Genomic DNA, 18,753 nt, shown 5'->3' with positions numbered 1-18,753 from the left:
CAGCACAGCATGGAAAAGCAGAGCACCCTCAACATCTAATTTCGCCAGCAACCACCAAAAATCTTCTATGGTTTGGTGCCACAAACACGCATCAGCAGCTTCAGCTACATGAAGCCCAACTGCAACTGGCAAGACAATCTATGCCTAGAACAGCTCACAAGAGAGAAAGAGAGCACAGAATTGCTTCTTGATGGCGTTTTCTCCTTTTCCTCTGTCAATGAATAGATCTCTGGCTCTCACTCAGCACTGTCGAGCCGGTACCTCCTAGCATGTTGAATGGGTGCTCCACAAGTATCATAAAGAATCATATCCAAAAGTATGATAAAAATGTAAAAGTAAAATAAATGTCAGAAATGGCAGATTTTTTTTTACCTACTCCTTCAAAACTCAAAAAAACAAACAAACAACAAAACAACCAAGCACAGCACCACCAAACCCTAGAATTAGTGGCTTCGTTTAACAGAAGTTCAAGGTGTAAAACAGAGTTTGGGCACACACTTACAGTGTCTTTAACAGCATGGCCAACATCTGCCATGGCTGTAGGGTACTGCTGGATATCACAACAAAGCCATTCTGTCCACCTTCTGCAGCTAAACGCAATCAGTTCCTCTCCTTCAGCCATGAATTGTCTTCGTCTTCTCTCTCTTCACCCTCCCCAGTCATCTTTCCTTTCGTTCATAGAAGCAGGTATGGCATGACAGAGAGAAGTGCCTGAAACATGCTGATACCGATCAGACAAGCATCAGAACAGATGCAGAAGATAGGATGGCATGGTCAAAATTTCCCTTTCAAGAGCAGTGAGTACATGATTAGCTTAGTGAGATGTTGATAAATGCCTAAAAAGTTTGCATAGACACTTTGCAGCGTAAAACTAAACCACATTAAATATAAAACGCCATTAGCTCACAAATTCCCCGAGCCACAAATTGCTAGGGGCTCGGACAGCCCTTCAAAATTTCTTTGTATGCTTGCCTTGTTCTTGCAACTCTCTCTCAAACGTTTGCTTCTGGCCTCTGTTCAAGACAGGGCAAGATGAGCCTTCAACATAATGGCTTTTACATTCTTAATTGTGCTGCCCCACCAAATCCTGCAGTATTGCACAATACAATTGCACAAGAAGCTGGTGTAAGACAGCACAAAGTCATACCAAGCTATACCCTGCACCGCCAGGCATCCATCCACTCCTGTGCTGCACCAAACCAAGCACCAGTATGCCAATACAGTAAATCCCATAAGGAAACAAATCTAGGATGACCGCTGGTGAAGGGGGTGTGGTTTTTTTTTGGTTGTTTGTTTTGATGGCTTATGATGAACCTTGACTGGTTACCCCAACAGGGGAATAAACTGCTTTCCTGTGTTAAGACATCTACGCAAGTAAGAGCACATGGGAACCATTTCCTCCTGGAACAGTTTCTGGAAAGTAAAACCACAGTACATTAATCAAGACCGAAATAGTTTTAAGAAGTAATTACAAAAAGATATATCAGTTCCTAAACGATCCCTAAGATTAGCAAAGATACAAACTGAGTAATAACTCAGCATCCAAAGACAGCAGTGTTTTCAGTTAGCGCAGCAGAGTAATTGTGCAATAGTTAATGTTTTATGCAGTGGCCTTCTTATGTGTAGGGAACAATACACAAAATCAAAACATAATCCCAATTAACTTGGAAAGACTATTAAAAAATAATTAAAGCTAATTAAATTCAATCCAACCACACAACACCAACGTAAAACAAGAGATTTCTGACCCTGTGGGCCCCTGTTAGTTTGTACAGAAACAGCCCTTTAATTTTCCACAATGCTGCTTTCTGAAGAAGCTCCTGACCTTCTACAGTACAGCTTTACCTCAAGAACTGTCATCGTTAGGCCTACAAAATTAGACAGACTATACTAAAGAACCACTGTATAATGAGCATATAGAAAGAAGAATGCTTTTGGCACATATATCTGTCTGCCACATTTCCCTACATCTATTGCTGTCTTTGATGATATTTTCCAGCTCTGTACTTGAGGCCTAGACATGACAGTAAACTTGTTCCACAGTAATGAGGAGCCAACAGCCATTTCATTGATATGCAGGACCTGCAGTCCTTTGGTTTATTTCCCTCCAGTTTTCAGGTTGTTTTGTTTTTGTTGTTATTGTTCATTTTTGTTGGCGGTGGTGCTTTTTTTTTTTCATCTTTGTGGAATTTGTTTGTTTTAAAGCAGATGTTCATGACTCGAATTTGAAAGGCGTTCAAGTAGTGCCTAAATATCCAGCAAATGCAAAGAGCCAAAACGAAAGGCCACAAGGAGTCATAGGTTCACACAAACTAAATTCAGGACTTTTGACAGCATTCAGTAGCAAGGTTAGAAGAGGATACTATAGAAGACTGCCAAAATGAGGTATTAGTCTGTTTTCTTTGGAGGGTGAAACTGTTTCCTTAGTCTCTTGTCAGCAGAAAATGTCATCAGCATCACAGAACTAAACCAAACCAGCTTAGGAGAGGTGCTAGAATCATCTCCATGAACTAACAGGGGAAACAAGAAAAATTGAAAACAAATGCACACATACTCATAGCTTAACGCAATAGTACATTCAATTGTGGATAACCCATTCTCCCACCCTTTACTAGTTAACACTTGGTTAGTGCTTTCACTTCAGCTGGCAGCCCTTTCATTCTGAGAGACATTAACTACATCATTCAAGCTCTAGCTATGGTTTTGGTGGATTTGGAAGACAGCTCTAGAGAAGGCAAACAAATTCTGCAATTTACTGGCAAAGTATCGTGGAGTAGCTCATCCTTCCGCAGCACAATCACCCAAATAGGTACGCAGCAAGCACGCTGAAAGAAACAACTGTAAAACTTCTACAGGCTAAAATACCTCTTTCATCAGCTGTAACTGCAATAGTTTTAACATTTCTATGAATGCCCAAACAACCCTAACCCAGTATTCCATGTAATTCCACTGCACTGACATAGGTTCATGTCTCTAAGTCCTGACAACAATTGCATGAAATTTGAACAGAGATCTGTTAACTTAATGTCCCAGTTTTGACTGGGATAGAGTTAATTTTCTTCACTGTAGCTGGTATGTTGCTCTGTTTTGGATTTAGGACTTGCTGCAGAGCCCTGCTCACGCAGAGCCCAGGACTCTTCTGCTCCTGGCACTGCCCTGCCAATGAGGGAGCTGTGGGTGCACCAGGAACTGGGGGGGACACGGCCAGGACAGCTGACCAGAGGGATGTCCCACAACATGGGGCACTGTGCTCAGCAGTAACAGCTTGAGGAAAGGAGGAGGGTGGAAGCATGTTCAGAGCCATGGTGTTTGTCTTCCCAAGTAACTGTTACGCATGATGAGCCCTGTTTTGCTGGCAACAGCCGAAGGCCTGCCTGCTGATGGGAAGTAGTGAATGAATTCCTTCTTTTGCTTTACCTTTGGCACTGAGTAAAGTGCCTTTTCTCAACCTATGTGCTCTTGCACTTTTACTTTACTTTCACCTTTCTTTGTTCTTACATTGTGTGAGGAGCAAACAAACAGCTGTGTGGTGCTTAGCTGCCTGCTGGGGTTAAACCACAACACTCTCAAAAACACAAAGAATTTATCTGTGTGTGTTTTTTTCCCCACACCCAAGAAGAGGAAGCTTTTTTTAATGCTAATCAAAACTCACCCCAAGGACTCCAAATCTTTCACAGAAGTTCCAACCACAGAGAAAGTCAATTTCGAAGTTGTGATTAAGAATTACAATGGCATTCTCCTTCCCATACTTGTGGTAACTCTCTGGATCAGTGTAGAGGGTGCAGTCTGTGCCCGACCACCATTCCAATAACATCACCATCTCTAAAATAAAGAACAAGACATAAATGAATGCACAGAGCATATGCAAAGCCACAAATTATTAATGCGTTGAAAAGTATCAGTTGCCTCAACACTACAGGGCAAAAAAAGGGTAAGGCAGGGGAGGCAGAGGGGAGAAAGGGAGATAAGGAGATGGCATGGGAGGAGGGAGTAGAACTGTTCTATAGCAATACTGACGGATTTTACTTATTTGAGAATTACAAACTTAATGTTAAAAATGTATTATCAAGATACATATAAAATTAGCATTTATGGTTTACAATACAACAACATTACGTGAAGAATGAAACAAGCTTATAGGAAAAACAAAGAGGCCTATCTGCACTATGCACTGCTCCTCACGCTCCTTCCTAGGAGTTCTGCCAGCTGGAAACCCCTGGAAGCACTGACAACACATCGGGCCTCACTCCACATCAGCACCACTTGGCTCCTGGCTGGCTAGGCTCCAACTGCCGTGCTCTCAGGACGTCTTACGTGCAATATGGGCGACAGCACAGCCTGTGACTGCATTTTGTACTCAGTCCGACCACTCGGGCCAGTAACTTCTAACAGCTGGGACTGTCCAGTACAAGAATCTCTCACGTACACATTTCTCTTGATTTTATGCTACGTTGTCATTGCCCCACAATGAAATGGAGACTGAACTACATCAGATAGTAAAATTCTTGATTCTTCTGTTGAGAGTTACATTACCATTCACTACAGTGCTTTACCAAGCAAATAAGCGAACAAACAAAAAAGAAGTGCCATCTAAAAGCACGAGTTAAGTGGCAGACAGTTACAAAAGCAGCAATTGTGAGTCAATTAAATGAAAGGCATAAAGAGAGGAACCTCTAAAAACTGCACAATTACAGACCAGAAAGCAGCTTGGACAAGACATCTGGAAGCAGGTCTGCTGCACGTACACCTTATGCATCATCCTTTTAACTTGTCAGGAGTAGCAGTTGCGTGTCCTGCTACAACAGATGCATTTTACATTTGCCAGGAGTGTATCAATCATTCAGAGCAGAGCCAACAGCTCGGACTGGATGAGGAACTGCCATCCCCAGGCTAAAGATAAGGGGGGTGGCTGGCAAAGTGTGCAGAGCCAAGAGGAGCTATTAATAGCAAGTACATCTGCACATCCTTTAGTTGATGAAATGATTAAGCAAGGGAGGGATGGGGGCAGGAAGAGGGGGCAACAGGGAAATCCCTGTTAAGTACTCCTAAAACGTTCTGGATTGGCATTCAGATCTGTTTCCTAAATTTAATTCTAATAAACAAACACTAGGAGTTGTAGGGCTGTGAGGGCTCTTCAAAACAGAGCCGTACTTACAAGATGGAGAGCGGTCCCTCAGCAGCCTCCTGGTGACCTTCATACAGTTTTTACCTTCCCATTGGCTTATCCCATTATCAAGCACAGGCAAGAATTAAGTCCCGTATTTATTTTGCCCGTAACTATAAGCCTGACCAGAAGACTTGTGAACTCAACCTTCACACAGTAATGTTCCTCTGGTTTGGGGCAAGGAAAGTTGGAGTGACACAGTAAAACCAACAAGCTTGGAGAGCTTTATCTCCAAGGAAATAGGAAAAAAACATCTAAAGGCAATGCCTCTCCTTGAGGAACCCCCTGAGAAGACCTAAGGTGATCACAGGACGAATGAGAGGAGTCTGTGACGATGAAGAAGAGAAGGTGGTAAGGGACACGTTTCCTGACAAAGCTTCCTGACAAAGCTACCACGAAACTTCTGCACGGAAGCAAAGCTCCACTGCAAGGGGCTGTTCTCTGCTCAGAGAAAAGCACCCCCTTCTCAGGGCACATGTCTCTGCAGGAAGGATGAGCCACCTGAGATGCTCTCCTGGCCTCAGGTAAACCCCAGAGCTCCACACATCCTCATGCACCTCAGGGAAGATCAAAACCAAGCTGGCCCTTGAAACACATCTGAAACCCCTTCAGTTTAGGTCCTCCATTGGCCTCAACTAGGAGATGACAACAGAGAACAGGCAGGAACAGGTCTTCTACTTTTTTAGTCATCATTAGCTCAGCTAATTGCCTGAAGCTTTTGATGACATCGTGCTGTATGCTGGAGAACACACATTAGTGACATGAATGAATTTCTTCTAACAGTGTTACAGCCAGGCTAATAAACAATCTCTATTCAAATAACATTACTTTAATATCATAAAAACACATTTAAGGTGCAGATAAATGACTGACTTGTCAGTCCTTCTGTTTACTCCTAATCAAAGCAGATAACTACTACGGTGGCAGGCGCACCTATTACTCAATGCCTGCTATTACGCATCAAAGCAACGCTCAGAGACCCAAGCTGCCACGTGTTAGAAGGATATCGCTGGTTGGAAACGGATTTCCCAATGACAGCCAAAGATGCTCACATCCCAGCGAGAGAGAGATGTAGAGATAGGGAAGTGAGGAAGCAGATACATGGCTAAGCTCCAAGACTTGCTCCACGAAGAACTGCCTTGTGACAAACATACACAACATCTTTCCAAGAGCGTAGCTTTCGCTCCCCAAAGCACAGCAAAATTGAACAATAACAACCCACCAATTCGCAAACCTTTACAGAACCTACAATCACATCCTAGGGCAGAACACAACCACAGAAAAAGAAGTTTGCGACAGGTTTCTGCTTGTCTTTTGCTTAGCTAGGAGCCCTAGCTGTGACAGAAAGAATGACTGTCAGACAGGAGTTTCTGTCTTTTGATCTCGACTGCATTAAGTCTCTTGCCTGAAATAAACATGTACAGATGATGATTGTGAGGTCCTCGTGAAGAAAAAGCCAACTCTACCTGAGAACAAAAAACAACAACTTCAAAGTCATCTCCCTTGAAGTGCTTTTCTTTTCCTAAAAATTTGAACAAAATGAATAATACATCAGGAATTTCACTACACAGGTATGCCACATACACAGAGCTCTTCATATTTTCAGTCTCCAGTATATTCCAAAGAAGCACAGACACAAAGATTTCTGCACGTACTTGGATCCTGCACGAGCAGGATCCCTCGAGCAGGATTTCTGTCTGAATAAACCCTGCAGAAGCCCGTCCCTGCTCCTCACCCCACATGCCCATTTGTTGCTGGCGTGCTCCTGCAGTCACTGCAGGAACACAAAGCGGGCACTGAATGCTTCTGCATTAAATACAGTGAACACCACCCACCAGCCTTTCAGTTTTAAATGCTTCGCTTTCCCTTATCTTTCCCCTCTTTCTTTTCCCTTCTTCCCAGCCTCCCTTCTCTCTGCAGCTCTCAAGCAATGACCAGCAATGGCTCTTACATCACACCACCAGCTTAAGCTTACTTCCACAACCCACCACAGAAATTTATTACCAAAACCTTCCTGCGGTGGCCCAACAGCACAAGGTCACTCATACACGTTCTCGCTGCCTCCTCCACAGTGCAGATAACCACTGCAAGCCCCCTCTTTGTACACCAGTCAGGCTGTATAGGGGGGAAAAATATAAAGAACAAAAAATATGTCTTGCTCCCAACCAGGGCTGGTCCAAGATTTCTAGCATAAGGAAGATTTCTAATCTTCCCCACCCCCTTTCATGAGGTTTTGGAGTTAGAATATCATGACTAAGCTGGTAAATTCGCATTCACCCACGTCACGGGGGCTCCTATCTTACAAACCAAGTCCTCCACTAACACTTCCCCACAATTAATGCAAAGGAAGGGAGAATAAAAACAAACAAACATGAAATCTCTCACCCCAGGCTGGAAGGGAGTTCCCTTTCAGTAAATTACAGCTAGCTCCAGGAGAGGCTGACTGCAGGGAAAAAGCGTGCCTTCAAATGCCTAACACCGATTCTTTGCCTACCTGAGAATTTCTAGTTTTTCTACCCTGAAAGAAAAAAAAAAAAACAACCCTCACCCTGCTGTATATAATGGCACCTACCCTTTGTGAGAACAGACGTCTTCCTGCCCCTCTTCAGTGCTCGAATCTGAACTTCCTCAGTGCCTGCACTTCAAGAGCAAGTACCTAAATGGAGAACATCTCCAAGGCTAACTAGTTATGTGAAAAACATTTACCAGAGGAAGGGAAACACGCAGTTTTCTGAGACTTGTCACTTTCCAACTGGATGTTTTGTGAGGGTGAGTCACTGAAACAGTTGAGGCTGTTCTTCTGTCCTTGCATGGATTTTGTTGGTAAATTTCTTCAGCTCACCTAACTGCTGGTGATACTACACTGAAAGCGTAGTTATGTATTGACTCGAAAAGTACGATAAATACAAAACAAAGTACAAAAAGCAGGCAATGCAAGTACCTAACCTACTGTAGGTAGAGAAGACAGAGGTCTTCTCTAAGGTAAAGAGCAACAGAACCGTTCCTCTTTAAGGCATTAGTCATTTTCTTAACCTACGCCTCATGCCAACACAAGCCGAGAAAATCGACAAGCTCCACTCCTTTATTCTAGTAGGAAGATGTGATAAATGTGTAGTAAACTCCAATACAAATCAAAAGCAAGGCAAGCAGGGCGAGCCACAACCACCATTCTGAGGACCAGACCAGATAAAAGGCTGAGTGATGAATCAGTGCCCTGCACAAAAGACGGGAAAAAGCATTTCTAAAAAAAGTCATGGCAAAATAAGGCTAAATACTGCCTAAATACTGTCCATGAATGAGCGACTTACAAGAATGACTTTCTTCCTTCTCAGATTATCAGACTACACCTACTAGGTGCATCTCAAACATTTTCCATATAACTAATTAAGCCTTCAGGTAACTAAGAAAAGCAAGTCTGATATCTTCTCTGGTCCACTCAAAAGCCCTCTGTGTACCACACAATTCATGGAGCACAGGTTCAAAACCCTGGACAATACCTACTAGATCAGCTGCCTAGGAGGTTTTCCAAGAAAATCAAGTACTGACAATTGCAGAGCTCCTGAGACAGGCTACCCCAGTGCTTCAGCATGCCTCTAGCCTCACTAGGCAACTGGTTTGGTTGTCTGCTCCAACCCCTGCTGCAGCTACAAGTAATTGTGAAGAAAAACTCGAGGAGAGGAGCTCTGCTGCAAACTTGCACTGCTTAGGAACGTGAAACAATTGGGGGTCAGAGCTGGAATGTTACTACATGTCCACAGGAAGAACTCTTAGTATAGATTATCATTACAAAAAGCACATACAGATTTTCTGCCCAGCACTGCCTTCCCTCACCCCCCAAATGAGGGGGAGGACTTTCATGGAGCCCAGGAGGCAAGGAATCAGCTCGACAGCTTCAAGCAGGTTCCCATTCTTTACATGCAGGTGCTCACGGGAACAGCAACAAGGTGCAACGGAGAAATCTGGTCTGCTCCAAGACAGAGCAGAGTTCCTGGTCTTCAACCAGCAGGAAAATGTTTAAGTTGAGTGTTTTAAACAGAAGAAGAAACCAAAATCCACATCCTGCTTGCCTTGGCCCCTTACTTACCCCCCCTTAGCCCACCCTAAGCTGGCGATGCTACAACTGTACCTTTGCACTTCTTTTTCTCTCCCCTTGAAGTTGTTTTTCAGCAAGATGGCAGAGAGCACTGGTGGGGAATCATGCACACAAATTTAAAACAATGACAGCAACAAAACCAACCAGCCAACCAACCAGCAACAACATCAAAACTTTCTCTGTTGGCTGCAGGTCTGCTTTTGGAGATTTTTGCCTCAGTCCCCATGGGAGATCCTGTCAGCAACTCCCTTGAATAACACTTCAAGGATGTGCATGGCTGTGCTTTTAGGGCCAGAAATCACCAACAGAGAGAAATCCAGGAATGATGACTTAATTCCCCACCCATCACAATAAATTACTGGATGTGCTTTCAAGGCAAGAGATAAACACAGTCCAGCCCTTTCGTATGTTCAGGCTGAGACCCATTTATTTCAGCATTTGCTTGCAGGAGGTTCTTTTAACACAGTTCTCTTCACCAATCTAATACTCTAACAAAGACCATGTGCTTTTTTTTTGGCCACAAATGGCTGTGCTCAGTATAACACGTACAGATCAAAGGAGTTTGTACCAACAAATGGTGAAAGACAACACGCTGCTTGGCAAGTTTCCACGGCACCACCACTTGCTCTATACGGGCATGAAACCAGGCAGTCGCATCTCTGGCGGATGTGGCTTCTTGTTGCCCATAACACCACCAGCTTTCTTCTATTGTGCACAGGAACACCGGCACAGGAACTGCTCAGCAAATTAAAAGTGGTCACAGGGCACTCACTGCGAGTCACTGTGCAGAGGGAGCACCAACAGTCTGATTTCAACATCTCACTTTAAGCAATTTCCTGTTCGCTTAAACACACAGAAAATAATTCTTTTTTCATGCTGGGTTTTATTATTTTTAAGTCCGTGTATCTCTAATTGAAGAACTACTGCAGCACTTAGCTGCTTTCAGTAAAGCTTCTCACTGTCGTGAATGGCACACTGTGACCACCAGGTCTGCACTTGCCATCAGTGCTCCAGCTTTCCAGTGATCCCCAACGAGTTATTTGGGAAGAATTCACTGTTCTTACAGAACAAGGTTGATTGAGAAGAGGAAACAACATACATCTGTCCTGAGTGCACACGCTTTTTTCCCATGTTGGGGGATTTGTATGAGCGACTTACTGATAACTGTGCCCAAGGTTATGAGAGGTACAAAAACGGCCGTGGAGCATGAACCGAGAGCCTGACTCCACGTGTTGATCTTGGCCCACAGATCTCAATGGAATCTAGAAAGAAGTAAAAAAGCCAGGCAACTCCTTCGTGCTGTTTTTATACCAGTCTCCTGCTTGGGCTCCACAAGAGCCTGCCTGTCTGAGAGCTAACAGGGAAGCCACCCTCAGTGCCTCCCAGAAAGCTGCAGCTCCACACCTCACCTCTAAATCTATCAGAGTAATGTCTACACGCTCCGGTCAGCATTAACTCTTCATTGCTTGAGAGTTGTACGGAGGATCGCTGCTTCCTCTCAAAGAAAAGCTAGTCTGAGATATGCCCAAATCGTTCAGAAGATAGCTGGAAAGGATGCTTATGAAGTTATGACTTCTGTCACCTCCATAATTCCTGCATACTCCCAACTAACATCACAGACCCACTGATGATTCCCCTCCCTCCTCTGTCCTGCACGCCCAGCTCTCCCCACATCCACAGGAACCAGCCCTCTCTCCTCCTCACTCTCAGGCTAGTGGGTGAATAGAGAAATTGCCCTTCAATTAACTGTTCTCAATTTGAACCTAACCTAAAGATTGTGATTTCTCTTTCAGGCTTGAAGAAGGGTTCCTGCATACAAATCCTTTCCAGTTTTCCAGGCATGCCAACTGGTCTAACAAGAAGAATTACTGCTGACTGCAGATGTCGGATCATTTACGTTATCCACTTTGCTTAATCCCAGCTATGCCAATCAGACAACATAGAGCCAAACAGAAAAAAACAGACACACTGCAGCCTCCTGCTATCTGTGAAACGATGAGATAAAGTGTTAAAGCATCTCCAGTCCTGCAGATTGTTCCCCTGGCATCTCTGCAACACAAGCTAATGGTTCCCTTGGAAGGGGGCAAGGCTCCACAACTCAATTGTTAAACCCCCCAGGACCTGCTTTGACCACCAGGCCATCTGATAAGCTCAGCACGCTTTACCAGAGCTCTTGTTTGTGGCCTCACTAAAGCCAGACTTCTCATGCAGGTTTTACTGTAATGTGCTCCTGAAAGAAACAATTATTCTCCAAGCAATGCCATCAAGAGAACTGATGCCTCGTAACTAGTGCCCAGTTGCAAAATCTGACCTGCTCCATCTCTGCTTCAGCTCCTGTACAATTCAGGTGCTCCCTCAGCCCCGTGAGGGAATGGCACACATGATCCAAGACAAGGAAGGTACATAAGGTGTATCGGGAAAAGTTTTGCCCTGTCTTTACTAGAAGGAAACAGCTTATCAGTGAGCAGCACTTGAGGTCAGATTTCACTGACTATTAGGTTATGCTTTTTCTTATCGGTGTTTGACGTATTCAAAGCAAGAAATACAGCTCGTTCACCTGTGCAAGCACTGACACACACAGACTTGAGTGCTGAGAGAGGAAACATGAGAAGGGAAGGTCAGGAACAACCCAAAGGATGTTAAATGTTTTGCAATGATCAGTAATACAGCGCTTGATAGCCCTTATCAGTCAGGCTTACACCACAGCGACCACTTGATAAAAAAGATAAGCAGACAACACTTAGACTTTCGCACACCCTGGGACAAAGCAAAACAGCACCCAACCCCTCAGGTACCCCCCTCCGGGCATGCTGTGACTGTGTATGGCCCTGCCTTGTGCCTTATCCAGGGGGCTGCATGCCAGGACTAACCTCTGGATCCCGCTGAAAGCTCTTGCAACAACGACGGCTTGGATGAGCAGTACTTACAAGGTTACTCCCATTCTGATCTTGCTGGTTTGGGTGGCATAATACTGTCTAAGTCACAAAACAGAAGTTTAAAGGAGAGCGGTGTGACCTATAACTTATAAGACTAAGGAAGTGCCATCTTAAATAGATACACTCAAAAACTAAATCCAAGAATTGGATTTACAATTACGGTTACAAACTTGCTCCCAAACTTTTATAAAACACCAAATGCATGGACAAGTACTTGCCATCAGGCATTTGAATCTTTAATGTTTCTTTTTGAGCTTTTTCTTGAGACCAGAGGGCTAGGAGCTACTTGATTTGAATAAAAGTCAAGAATCTGGCATAATTTAATCTTTCAGAAAAAACTTCAGCTATTTACAAGGCTTACAACATGTACAAACAGGGGAAAAGAAAGCATGAATGATTAAAAAAACAAAAACAAAAACAAAAACAAAAAAAAAAAAACCCCACACACAAAAAAAAATACAGCACTGAAAACTGAAGCAGCTCTAAAGCAGCTCTAAAGGAGACCTGCCCTAAAAAGTGCAACTATATGTTGTCTTTTGGTCAATCTGGAAAAGAAAGATCTCCTTTTTTTCTCACTTCTGCAGACTAAGGTATTTGATGCAAATTAATAAATGTTGTGGGTGATGCAAAGTCAGAACACATTTTACGGATCAGATGACCTTGAGAGGTAAGGTAACAGAAATAAGATTAATTTTGATAGGACAAGCCCTGCAGAACTAATAAAATAGAGCCTCATAATTTAGAAATGACAGAGGAGAGAAGTATCTGGGAACATTAGCTTGCCAGTTAATGTTTCTGGTCTACTTGTATTATTCAGCTCTACAAAGGAAAAGGCTGACATTAGGGTGCCCCCCCCCACACACACACACATTCCCCCAAATATTGGGGGTGGAAAAATATACAAATATAAAGCTGTGGCAGGTTAGGAGAGACACAAGAACAACCGTGTAAAATGACCAAAACCTCAAGTATCTGTATATTCTCAAACTTCTTCTAATTCCTTTAATAGATGACAGATTTAGAAACTGGACAAGATTCATATTAAACTGAGTGCATTATACTGCTGCTAGAAAAAGCATGAATTTATTTCAAAACTCTCTTCTAGTCCTATTTCCTGCCACTAGGAAAAAGAAAATGAAAATAAAGTAGCCCGGCCCAAAGGAGTTCTCAGCCAAAAATCAACTTTCAGGGGCCAGGATCTCAAAATCTGAGCACGCACAAAAGCAAACATGAACCGAGTTAATAGATGCCTTAGTCTTCTCTTGTATTTATTCAATCAGAGTTGAATTCTTTGACATAATGAATCATTAGCACTTCCCTAATTACAGGGCTATTGGCAGTATCCATACTTAGGACTCAGAACAGCTCCCACGCTCGTGACTTTTTGTCTTTGCTACATGCATTGTTTGCGTGTACTAACTACATCATCTGAAGATGAGAAAAGTTATTTGACTCAAGTGAATCAAGTTCAATGCAAATCCTAAGGAAGGAAAGCTATTCTCACCCAATGCCTCTCCTTCTTGCATATTATCCTTACAGAAGTCTTCATTTCTATGTGGACCAGGTTTGTCCTCTCTAAGTTTCAAATCAAACAAAAATTTGGACTTTGGGAAGAAAGCAGTTCAGAACAAAGTGGCACATCAAGAGAGAAAATCCCATTGTTTTCTTTGCTCTAGATCCACGTTTTCCACATGTTCAACCTCCACTTTCAGTTACTGATGAAAAGGAACCAACCTCAGAGAGCACACTGACTGATCATTTAAAAGAGAATACCAGTTGCCATAGGAAGTAGCAGGAATTGGGGAAAAAAGTGGATTTGATTAAGAAACTGAGCAAAAGGGTATTTAAAACCTAGAAAAAATCTGTAGTGCTTTTACGTAAACCCTCCTTTTACTAAGAGCTACATTTCATAGAGGTATAAAGACAAAAAGAAGGAATTAGAGTCACAACAGAACAAGAAAACCGCAGTAATGGCAGCAAAGGTTTCTGTATGTTTCCAATAATATTTCTATTCACCTTTTATTTCAGATAACCAGTGCACTCTTAAGAAATATCCATATATTGCCAGAAATAATATGCTATGGACAACTGATTTTCAGGAGCTAAGGCGGATCCCTTCTACCTGGCCTTTCCTAAGCACAACATACTCTCTCTGAATTTCAGGACTGGAAACAAGGAGCTGACTTGGTACCTTTCTTACACCACAGTTAATTTAGCATCTAGTTAATGGTGAATGGCCACCAAACCTCTCTCACTTTGAGAACACAGCTCAGAACAAAGCCATTACTCATTTTTCACTTGCATTCCCTGAATTCCTTGTCTCTGCCTGCAATCTTACAGCATCTCATCACGTGAGGTCTTGAGAGACAAGAACAGCGTCCTGGTGCTTATTTTAGCTTCTGAATCCCTAACAGTGACTTTCACCAAGCATTCTTTAACGGGACAATAAGGTCAGAAGCTACAAGTCAAACAAATGGCTTTCATGAATTAAAAATAAAGTACGACAGATCAAATATACCCATCAAGTACTCGTGAAGCTGTGATACTTGTACTGGGTGTAGTGCAAAACTCCTCAAACTGAAGTCATCCAAATAGGTAAATATACAAAAAAGCACTTAAAAAAAATAAACTAAGAATGCAACACAAGTAAGAAATACTATATTCAGTTCAGTCAGACATACACCTGAAGAACACAGTGATATCACATCACATGTAAGGAACAAAAGATCTGTGCCTCTCAAGTCACATTCAGCTTCACTGTGCTTGCATTAACATTTCCTCAACATTTAAGTGCAGTAAGAAAGTCAGAAAAAGAATCCCCAAGCATCCTGACCTGCTCAGGAAACTGGCAGCTCGTTTGCTCCAGCAGGAAGGGATGTGTAGTTTTCACCAGCTTGTCTCACCTCTTACTGATCTAACTAAAAGGGTGCCTGCAAAAGCACTACTGGCTTTCTGCTCTGTAGTCCCACTAGTAAAAGAAAACACTTGCAGAAAAGGTGCACACAGAGGTAACCATCTCCTTGCTTGTACATGGCTACTGTCTTACTCTGAGAATTATTTGCATGGAATGATTTTCCTTGCAAACACAGGTTTAGCTTATGTGGTGCACATCAGCCCAGCATAACCAACAGACTCAGAGTTTACACTCTTCTATCCTGTTCCTAAAAAGACAGCCTTTGCCAGTTACAAAAGGCAGGCTGTCCCTCTCTGGTAACCAAGGCATTTTCCTATTCAGTGCTTTGCAAATTAGGAGGAGCAGCAGCCAGACATACTGTTTCAAGGAGGTACAGGAGGAATCTGACGTGTCACAAATACTAAAATTAAGACCCATCTTGCAAACATGTTGTGTCCGTGCTGGGAACAGAGGGGTATCACAAAATCAGATGCATATGTCCTTTTGGTGTTCTGCTCCTGAACTTTATCTCAAGTATTTCTAGCACAACAAAACCAAAGAAACAACAGAAAACACTTCAAAGTTTAAGCAGGGTATACAATATTACACAAAGTGTATTAGGTACCAGAATAAAATTAGAAAATAAAATAAAAATAATAAATTTATCCCATGCCAAACTGATCAAAGCAGTAAAGAAATCCCAGAATGAGGCTGCCTATGGCAAGAGTCAGTGACTTCCTCAAACTTCTCCAATGAGTTCTTGTTCTGAACAATCACCACCATCTTTGTTGCCCCAATTTTCTCAAAATTAAAGATATTCACAGGACCCACATGACTCACTGACCTCAACGATTAATGCAATGCTTATCAACTGGGAAGGTGATGAGACAATGTTGTTCCCTCTGTCTAAGCCATAAATGCTACTGCATTACAAGTGATTGAAACACCCTCCTTTAACTCATGCAAGCTGGCATTTCTCTTTGTATTAGGAAGATTCACAGCTTTTTAAGACAAAGCGTTCTTGGTGGTCATCTGGACTTCCCACAGGAGTTCAGCCACTTGAAACTAAGAGGCGCAGCAATAGCCCCAGCTCTGGTTGCTGCATCGCAGCCACCAAGGGCGGGCTGCGGAGTTGTTAGGGTGCCAGCTGGCGCCATGCCTGAGGTCTCTGGGGTTCCATGCAGCCCATTTAGATCTTCTCTCAAGCCTTGCCTGCAAAGCTGGAAAGCCAACAGCCAGTGCAAATAAGCATGATTTTAGCATCTGAATTTACTGACCTTATTTGAAGGCCCAGGCAAGAAGAACACCCTCTGTAATCTACACTGCTGCTGCAATGTCTTTGCAACAGCTTGCACCACAACAGAACCAAGGAGAGAAGTGCCTTGAGGTACTCCAGTCCTCTCTCATTATGGGTCTGGTATTTGAAAACTGTGTAATTTTAACCAGTTCAGATCCTTCTCCAACCAGAGTTGCCATGTAGGCTGATAGCAGCGGAAGAAACGTCAGCAAGTTCATTTGAAGGACAGAAATCGCTCATGACTTGGGTTGCTGTGAGCACCATTTCTTAAATTTATTTCTGACTGCTAAGGGTGTAACTGTGAAGCTTGTGAAAAAACAGCACAGCAGCAGATGACAACACTCCAGTCAGATGGCATGCAAAGGCTCCTCCTGTAGCCTGGTTCTGTGGAATGAGGCTTGCTTGAAGGTTTCCACAAACGAGAACTCATCCCAGGATCCTCCAAATCCAGGTGTTGCAGCACATCAAATCACTCCTTGATACAGCACATAAATAGGACAAACAAACAGATCAAAGTTCTTAAAGAAAGACTCTGCTTTTATGAACTTTGTGCAAGAGGCACATCGTCTTGCAGAGGAAGATGCACAGGCGAGAGTGGAGCTACTTCTGTGGAGAGCCCAAGTCAAAGGGCTAGCCTCAGACCTGAACAGGAAGTCTCTCTATGCTCTTATCCAAACAAATAGCCAAATAAAGTTCTGAATCTTGTGTTAGATTATTTTTTTCTTTGCTGTTTTAGCACACACTTGAACTTTCAAACCAGAGCAGGCTATTTATAAAAACAGCCCAAACAACTCGACCAGGAACACGGAGAGGAAGCAGGGCTTCATCACCTAACATCCCTAGGGGTAGGCAGAAGGGGCCCTAGGCTGGCCGCAGAGCCCACAGACCAGGGCTCACCTTTACACCTTGAGATCAAAGGCAGGGCACGCAGTGTACAGAAACACTCCCCAGGGAGGCGTGTGAGACACAGCGCTCTTCTGTGGAGCTTGGGGCACACACGGGCTGCTGAAAGCAGAGCTCACCGATAGCTGCCCAAAGGCACGATCTACCCAGAGGGAGCCTGTGACTGGTGAAGAGTAATATGCTACAAGGAACGCTTCAGTTTGCAATATTAAAGTACAGACCAAAGCACCGCTTTAAAATTATAACAACCCCCTCCCTCCTTCCAACACGTGTATCATTTACCAATCTAACTTCAAGATAAAAATCAGAGTAGGAGACAGGATGATGTATTTTCTAGTTAAAAAAACAATCCAACCCTACCCCCCAGCTGGTTCTGTAAATTATAAATAATGAATGCAACTGTAACCTGAAATGTGATTTTGCATTGGTCTTAATTAAACAGAAGTTCCTGAAGACTGATGGTACATAATTTTTCCCCACTTTTTTTTTTTTTTAATTTTTATAAATATACACTGACATTTACATAAGTTGGCCAGATCCTCAACTGGTATAAAAATAATCTTCGGCTCCAGTGTAGTCACTGTTACAGCACACTGAGTAACGCAAAATGAGGAACAGACTCTTCACACCCATTACAAAGCTTTATCTGTGGTTTGATCTTCCTGGCAATTTAACTTCAATGCTTGGCTAGTCACAGAATTAAAACATGCACATACACATGCTTGAATTGGCTAGCATAATAAGTGAAAAATATGCTGCATTATTGAAACATCACGGCTGCAATTTTGGCGGCAGGCACCACACAGCTACGGTTCTGGTGCTTTCTGTGCCTCGGCTCCCTGAACGTGATCCATTTTCACGCTCGTACAGAATGAAGACAAGTGCTGTAACGATAAAAAGTGTGAAACACTTTCTGATGGAGTGTCATCAGTGTTTTCTCAGATGAAACGCACCGAACTAGATAAACTGCTGCCAATTTAGTATGGCCAAGCCTGCGTTCCTGTAACATAGCCAAGCTATAATTGCTTTGGGAACCCAAATCAGTTATCAGATTTAACGCAAGATCTTAAATGCACAAGTTTGCAAAGTATCCTGAAAGTTGTAGAGTGTTTCGGATCCTCACAGGGTACTACTACCTATGAGAGGAACTGCGAACTTGTGATTAAAACAGGACTGAACCTCTGTACCTCAAGGCGTGCCTCTGGTATTTGAGCCAGCAGCTCGGATCCGGCCAGAAGCCAGGCCTGGCACCGCACGCCTGAGTTCCTCCGTGCCAACAAACCACCTCGCTGCCAGCTTCCCCTGGCTCCCCCTCCCACACAGCCCTCCCCCTCAAAACAGACACCGATCGTTCGGGTCTGACCAAATGGATTCTCCCTCTTTCTAACCTAAGGCCCACAGAATGCAGAGCACAATTTCTTCTTCACGTAAGGAAGTAATTTTAAGTCTACCTATATATGCATGAAA

At 43.2% G+C, this 18,753-nt stretch overlaps 1 protein-coding gene across 2 annotated transcripts in view; it reads right to left on the bottom strand.

Annotated features, from left to right (window-relative positions):
• Positions 1-18,753, bottom strand: part of AGPAT4 (1-acylglycerol-3-phosphate O-acyltransferase 4) — a 76,092-nt gene that overhangs the window by 29,334 nt on the left and 28,005 nt on the right. The window contains exons 1-2 of one of the 2 annotated variants that reach the window (XM_084285403.1): positions 16,364-16,484; positions 3,653-3,822 (exon numbers count right to left, since the gene is read on the bottom strand). In XM_084285403.1, coding sequence (XP_084141529.1) covers positions 3,653-3,820 — 168 coding nt within the window. In that variant the 5' untranslated portion in view covers positions 3,821-3,822; positions 16,364-16,484. Of the gene's footprint in view, positions 1-3,652; positions 3,823-16,363; positions 16,485-18,753 lie in introns of those variants that run through there. The other variant, XM_084285402.1, reaches the window with a different exon arrangement.

Source organism: Netta rufina, assembly GCF_964035555.1.
Source record: "Netta rufina genome assembly, chromosome: 3".
NCBI lineage: Eukaryota > Metazoa > Chordata > Aves > Anseriformes > Anatidae > Netta > Netta rufina.
The sequence above is the reverse complement of the archived record's forward strand: the minus strand, read 5'-3'. Positions and strand labels throughout refer to the sequence as shown.